At 41.4% G+C, this 7,882-nt stretch overlaps 1 protein-coding gene across 1 annotated transcript in view; it reads right to left on the reverse strand.

The window, feature by feature from the left end:
- Window positions 1–162: 162 nt before the first annotated feature.
- Window positions 163–7,882, reverse strand: part of naglu (N-acetylglucosaminidase, alpha) — an 8,892-nt gene continuing 1,172 nt past the window's right edge. The window contains exons 2-6 of the mRNA XM_086194572.1: window positions 5,410–5,557; window positions 5,156–5,302; window positions 4,786–4,871; window positions 3,199–3,455; window positions 163–2,951 (exon numbers count right to left, since the gene is read on the reverse strand). Of these exons, the coding sequence (XP_086050698.1) occupies window positions 1,747–2,951; window positions 3,199–3,455; window positions 4,786–4,871; window positions 5,156–5,302; window positions 5,410–5,557 (1,843 nt within the window). The 3' untranslated portion in view covers window positions 163–1,746. The remainder of the gene's footprint in view (window positions 2,952–3,198; window positions 3,456–4,785; window positions 4,872–5,155; window positions 5,303–5,409; window positions 5,558–7,882) is intronic.

The raw sequence follows: 7,882 nt of genomic DNA on the forward strand, positions 1-7,882 counted from the left end.
TATGTGATTGTACTAATTATTATTCTGACATTGTCTACCTAAATATGCGAATGTTGAATTATCTATTCAAATGTGCACCAGTTAGCATTAGTGTTCTTGACAGAAACCTGAACTAAAATACCTACATGTTCACATCATTTGTGTACATCTGCATGCAGCGATTAACTCTTACCTTATCAAATGAGTATAAAAAAATGCAGTGATGGACATATTTACCAGAAATGTGTATGGCGTTAATGTCAAACACACACACAACAAAGAGGTGAAGATTAAAATCCCTGTATTTGTCATACAGTATTAACATTTTAATAACATGCCTGAGTATAACAATCCCACACTTAGATTCATCAACAAACAAATATAGCATTCATACAATAAAGTTGATTCATCCAAAAAAATGTCTGTCACAGTATGAATTTAAACTTCTCATTAAGTGACAGCTAAAATATTAAGAAGAAATGATTATCTTCTATTTAAAAAAAAAATCCATTAAAAGAAAAAAATCTCATCTACACTCAAATTCAAAACCAATGTGACTCATTAAAAATTAACTTCATAAAGTGATTGTTGTACTCATCCATCCATCCATTTTCTACCGCTTATACTGTGAAGGGTCATGAGGGGGCTGGAGCCTATCACAGCGGCCCTCAGGCAAGAGGCGGGGTTCACCCTGGACAGGTCACCAGTCCATCACAGGGCCAACACATAGAGACAGACAACCATTCACACTCACACCTACGGTCAATTTAGAGTATCAATCAGCCTCGTCCCCAATTGCATGTCTTTGGACTGTGTGAGGAAGCTGGAGTACCAGAGAGAACCCACACAGGCACAGGGAGAACATGGAGACTCACACAGAAAGATCCCGTGCCTGAGCCGGGACTTGAACCCTAAACCTTGCTGTGAGGTGACAGTGCTGACCACTGCACCACCGTGCCGCGATTGTTGTACCCATGGATGCAATAGAAAATTGTTCTTTCAGTAATGTCCACCTGAATTAGGAGATGATCAGTTTAGGAACATCACACTTCAGTGAGAAAACCTTTCATAGAACTCATTCACAGCACATTTCTTGCTGAATTTATGAATTATCCTCAATTTCACATTCAGTCCACCTTTGCAAATCCCATACTTTAGAATGCATGTAAAAAAAATGCATTGATTAAAAGCAGACAGTTAATTTAGAGATTAGTTTCATGAAACAAATTTCAAAAGTGGACACTCACAAATACTGCTATTTCCTAAGTCCAGCTCAGAACATAAATCAGCACTACTTTTATATTAACCATGATAACGTGACCATTAGTCCCCGTATTCTCATCAACAATGAGCAGAAGGAACTCAGCTTCCCCAGCACCAAACAACAAAGTTACAGTTTAGTAATCAGATATAACAAGCAACAGCTAAAGTGAAAGTGAAGTCAGTTTGTGATCCGTTTCGGCTGCATCGAATAACAGTGAAAGACTACAGACCAACACAGCACCAACAAGCCAGCAAAATTTCTTCGTTGCCTTCATTGTTAGTTATAAAGCATGTTTTGAATCTGATCTCTGTGCGTGCTCAGTAAAAATCCCTTTTTTTTTGCTACAGACTGCAAAACTTTCCACAATTGAATTTAAAACATACAAAAACAAAAACAAATTTTTTTTTTTTTTAATAATCATGTTTGGGACGTTATCGAAGACTGGATGTGGAGAAAGACAATCTTCTTGCTGTTAAAATTTTCCAGAATTTAATCTCTGGTCATTATAGTCTTTTCAAAGACAGTGGGAAGTACTTGAGGAAGATCCTGCGGGTGATCTCAAATGTGTCTCCCTGAGGACTGGTAGGGTACTTTCGTCCATTGTAAATGAATCCTTTCTCTACCTGGAAAACAGCCTGGTTGAATGTGTCCTGCTTAAATGGCCGCCCACTCTCAAGACACTCCACAAGTGTGTAGACAAAAAGGCTCCATCGCTGGGCGTAATAGTCCTCCATGAGGCCTCCCCACTCTTTGTTAGCATAGTCCAAGATCTCACCACTGGGACCCCAAAGAGTGATCTGGTTTCTAGCGTTCAGGTCATAGAGCTGTGCTTCCTTCTCATCCAGAGCTAAGGATTTGGCTCGCTCCAGCCATGTTCCCAACAGAAAGTTACGATCACTATTGAGCAGATGATTGAGCTCTGGCAAAAGGTCGTAGATCAGAACCCCGCCTGCAGTAAGAAGCTGTGGCAACTTGTTATTCTTGAAGGCATCTACAATATCCAAGTAAAATGATGTTGTTAGGACTTGTAAGACCTGCCGAGTCACATCTACTAAATCATATCTGAAGGTCTCCTTGGACATGAGAGCTGGAGCCGCCTCAACCATCAATTTCCAAGCTTTGTACAAGTCAACTGGATCGTACCAAAGGTCAGTATTCATGTGCAAGGAAGGACGGTGCACCAGAGGGCTGTGGTTGTGATTTCGGTAATGTGGCACAGTGCAGTTGTAAACACTGGCAAACAGGAGTTGCCATGCAGTGCTCAAGTTTTCTTGAGTGCTGCCATAACGGCGTACAGCGTAAAGTGACACCCACTTGACCAAGTTGACTGGCTCCTTCCGCCAAGCCAGTTCACTGAGTAACTCGTATGTCACAGGATTCTGCTCAATGCCCTCAGGTGTCATGCCTATCCCAACCAGTGTGGAGTTGGGGAAATGCAAGGCTTTGAAGGGCCCTGAATTTATGCTCTCCACTGTTCCAAAGAGACCATTGTTGCCTCCGAAGTTCTGCAGCATGCACCAGATGAAAGGCTGCCCATAGAAAGAACGTGTGTAGGAGAAAATAGGCTCCGTCTCTGCAAACAAGTCTAGCACAATCATTCGTCCAAGGGGCACACCATGTAGTAGGGCCTGAATCTGGGCTGGCTTCCAGAAAGCCGCGGCACTAAAGAACAGCCATCCTTGCATTAGCCAAACTGCCTGAGGATCAACTGGGGAGAAGAAAAAGAGATCATTATGAGGGACAAGAGAGGTCACGTTCTTGAACTGCAATGAAAAACTAAACTCAGTAGGGAGCTTGAGGGTGCTATCTGTGCAAGTGTTGGACAACAGGTCACCCATGGGTCATCAAACTGGGGCAGTAATTGGACTTGAAACTTCAAGTATTGGGATTAAACATTTGAAAAGCATTACTGTGTCAAACTTCTGCCATAGATCCAGTCACGTGGATATGCTCACCTGCGGTCATTGAGGCAAAGATGGAGCGACTGACTGCTGACAGGTAAGTGGGGTCAGAGGAAGGCGGAATCATCTCATTGAAGGTGTCAGTGTTATAGATGTGGTCTGTCCCAAATTGTTTCACCACTTGGGACAAATAGAGGGAACCGATATGGAGAAAAAGTGGATCCCGGGGATCCAAGATGTAGGAGCATGAGAAGCTGCAGTTGAAGTGAGCCCAAGGCCCAAGTCTTGTCACATTTGCATCTGGATGCAACCTAACAAAAGAAAAATCACATCCATTAGCGGGTTGAACGTTGCAATCAAGTGACTAGACTACTGTCACTACCCCACTATCCAAGTACCAGGGGAGAACAGACTCTTTGTCCTAAGAATGTCTGTCTCCGGTGCTACATGATGAATCAAATTACTATTGCGATGTACGATTGCCGGTGTGTGATACATACCATAGCCTTTTTTTTTACCAGTACAATATAAATATTGCAGAAATTGCCTTATTCTGGAAAAGGATATTTTTTGATAAAAAATGTCATTTTGAAGATACATGTTTGTTTTATCGTAATTTTTAATTTTTGAACACTTGAGGTGAGAAATATACATTTAAAAGAATAAGTCAATTGTGAAACGATAATCAAGCTAGTAGAATTATCATTGCGTTTATTATATTGCAATATACACAATAAATGAAATGACTTTTTGACAGAATTGAGCATCAATCAGACTTTCATCCAGTTCACATTTTGTGCCACATTCCAAACAAGATTGCAAGCGATGTCCCTGTCAAACAGAAAACTTAAGACTGACATAAAAATCAACAGCCTTACAGTATTGCACATGGCTCCATCTGAAATGTGTGTATTCAACCACCACACACCTGTGATGACACCTTGACCACATGCTGCTCATCTTCCACGTTTAATACTGCAGCAGGAGCCAAAGCAACATGTATGGAATGCCTAAGCCAATTCAAGGCTGACTGAAGTGTCTACATACTGGAGTAATTTAGGAGTTATTTAGGTATGTCGGTCCAACTTCTAAAAGATCACTACAGTACAACTTCAATACACTGCACTACATGTATTTATACATCCAGTTGTAGTAAACTAACACAATAAATCAAGGTTTTTTTTTTAACTGTTCTAAAAGCATGAATGAATGAAGCACAGATTTGGAAAATATATGGTTTTGTACTATCCAGTGATACGTCTCACCTGGAGTGCTTATCTGAAATGAATCGGGGAACTGAGACCCAGACTTAAATACATGATACTCTATTCTGAATGGCTACATTCAGAAGCAGGGTGAGAGGATCAAACAGAGAAAACGTATAAATCTCCACAAACAGGGCCAATCATCACAGGGACTGTGGCAATCAATATGAAGTATACAGATGCCCTCAGACCACCTGTGTCTAAGGACTGCAGGAGGGTTTTAGCCTTGCAGACCACGAGTTTCATTCCTTTAAGTCTCACTTTAATTCATACTATATGAATCAGTATCAAAACCATTATATATTTTGAGATTGCCTCTTAGGAATATATCTACATGCAATTATCTAAATATTTACAAACTTGAATCATACGTCACCTGAGGATTCCCGCGGGAACGTTCCCGGAGAAAGCAGGCAGCACTGGAATCATGCCAAACGATCTCATTCGCTCCAAGATTTTTAACTATTTCAAAAAAGAAAATGTCATGTTTTCCCAACAAAGCTGGATCACTTGATCTTTATGTTAATGGCATTTAATCCTGCACAGGGTTGACTTTGGAACGACGTGTTTTATAAGTCACTGTTTCAAAGGAAAACACAAGACTGCATGATTATTGAAAAATGAGACAACCCCCGAGAAAATAGGTGCGGATGGAGGGACTGAGTCAATTCAGTCTCCGCCCAATAATTTGCTGACATAGTTGACATATTGCTTCATTGTACTGATGAACACTTAGGGGACACTACCTGGAGGACGAGCTGGTTCACATGCCAGGACTGCGGCATAGGCCCACCAAACCTGAACATGTTTCCCATGCGGTTCCAAGCAAGAAATGCTGGACCAGAAAAGAAATCTTCAATCTCTGACTGGTTTAAACCAAGAGCACGGTAAACCTGAAAGATACAGTTACAAGTTGATTAGCTCTCATTATGATACAGTACTTCTGCACAAGGAGGTACGCGTGTTGTTAAAGCCGTTCCAAACATCTGAATGCTCCTACCTCTTGCCACAGGGCCTCCTGGCCAGTGAAGGCTAGTGGCAGATTGATGCCATTGAGTGCCATCCAATCGATTTCTCTCTCCCATCTCGACCAATCCCACCACACAGAGGAATAGCTTACGGTGCAGACGTTCTGGTGGTAGCGGAACCTAGAAAAAACAATTGATTATTATCTGTATGTCCAGGGAGAGGGATCCCTCCTCTGTGATTTACCCTACATTTTCTGCATTTGTTCTGCTGTTAAAAAGGTTTTGCCTCATCCTGATCAAGGACAGGATGTGTACGGATTGTAAAGCCCCTCCAAGACAATTCTCATTCATGATATGGGCTTAATAAATCAAATTAGATAGACTGATTGATTGATTGAAGCCGAGTGACTTGTCATACTCGGTCCCATTCAGCCCTCAAGTGAACTCAGACCGATGAGTCAGCATTTTTTTCCCATATGTGATGTCTGCAAACAACTCCACTGGAGCAAACCACCACTTCCCAGTCCATGTTGTGGATCCCTAAGCCGTGCATTGTGTCAATGCAAAATATATGCAAATGTAGAACATATAAAATACTTGGCATTTTGAATATCTGTTTCCATCCAAGCCACCATAAAGCTAAAATCAAATAATGCAGTCTTTATTTAATCTGCAACTAAAAAAGGACTGGAGCCTCTTACTGACTCTTCCCCTCTGTACCACTAAGATATTATAGTCATGGGAAAACCAGATTGTGCATTGCTTGTCATAGCTTTCTCAGTCCATCTACTGTGCACATGACATAACTGCAGTGAGCTGATGCGAGTCTAATGCACAACAGATAATTGAAAGGAAGGGTTCTTTAAAAGGGCCGCGCCGCTGCACAAGTGTCCATGGTGCTCGCAGAAACCACTGAAAAAAAATAATGTGTGACAATGCACCGTTTGTCACGCACCCATGGTTTTTTTGCTTTGCCACTTTGCAATCGAGGAGGGCTGGGGGCTACATGCCCCCCCAGTATTGCTATCATTAAGTTAAAAGACATAGAGACCCACAGCATTCTCCTGTGTAACATTTAAAGACGTCATGAAAATATTCATTAACAAGACAGCGAGGAAACTTTTTTTTGGTTGCTGTTACAAATCATTTACCATCTCTGCACCTCCCACACCCCAGCCCCACCTCCATGAGCTGCAAATGTCCAACAGGCTGGTTTAGCTGATGAACTTCAGAGGGAAGTTGGCGCACATCCAATGAACAGTGTGAAATGGATTTGGTGGGAAAACACAAATCTCAAAGAGGCGGATTTGCTGATGTCAGTAAAAATTGGCCATGAGCACTAAAACTTCCCCCGGCCAGCATACGCAGATGGAGGGTTGCATTTACAAAGGCAACCAGACGAAGATCTTTTTAAAATTCATCTTCCTCCTCTTGTAGTTTTCCTATCTCCCCCCCCCCCCAAAAAAAATACATTGGGAAAGGAAAAACAATAGAGGATGAAGTACTGAAAGGTTTTACTCATGTAACTAATAGGTTGGAAAATTAATGACCACATGTTTCTTCAATTCAGAATCTTTGTGTCTGAGGGCCAGCTGGATTATTCACTGATATAATCTGCAGACATTAACGTATATCAGACCTACTGGCTGGAGCCAAGCCATCCCAGCCTGACAATATTAGCAGATATTAGTGATTAATAATCTGATATTAGCCACTATTTGCTGGTGTGAATACCTATTTTTAGTGCAGGTATAGTGACTTGGTTTACTTTAGAAACTACATCCTTGAATAGTCCAATAAAATTCATCGTAAATTTGTTCAAGATAGTTTTGAAGTTTCTCCTGTTATCAGACACATATTTTGTCAATCATAACTGGCCTGTTTTGGCGGTCAACTTGCGTCTTCGTCAGAGGCGTCACTGGGTGGTGATGTGTATGAATGAGCTTGTTACCGATGACACAGACTCAGTGAACATCAGCTGATTTATACACGTCGCTCACCACCCAGTGTCGCTTTTGACGAAGACAGAATTTGACCGTCGAAACATGTCAGGTATGACTGACAAAATGTGCGTCTGTTAACAGGAGAAACTTTAAAACTATGTCCTTGAATCATCTGTCCAGCAGAGTGCGCTGTGCTCCAGCTGGTGTCACTTTGGTGGCGTATGAAGAGTAGAGTCTGTATGAAAGTCTGGTGAAATGTTGCAATGATCTATGGAAAGAAGAAACAAAAGACTGTTTGGTGCATTCCCTCACAAACACTGTTGATTGATTTATTCAGGTGCAGTTCTTTTATTGTGCACTGATTCACTGAAACTGATCAATCAGTCAGACTGATTTTCTCACTGAGGACCTCAGCATGCTCAGCAGTAGTGGTCAGTAACTAAATGTTTACATTCATATACTCTCTTAAGCCTTGAGGTATCTGTACTTTACTTGAATATTTGTGTTTCGGAGGGGGGGGGCAGGAAGTTTACTCTTTTTATTTACTTTGAGGAAAAAGATT

Source organism: Aulostomus chinensis, chromosome 23, assembly GCF_037954235.1.
Source record: "Aulostomus chinensis isolate RoL2024-O1b breed Wild chromosome 23, RoL_Achi_v1.0, whole genome shotgun sequence".
NCBI classification, from domain to species: domain Eukaryota; kingdom Metazoa; phylum Chordata; class Actinopteri; order Syngnathiformes; family Aulostomidae; genus Aulostomus; species Aulostomus chinensis.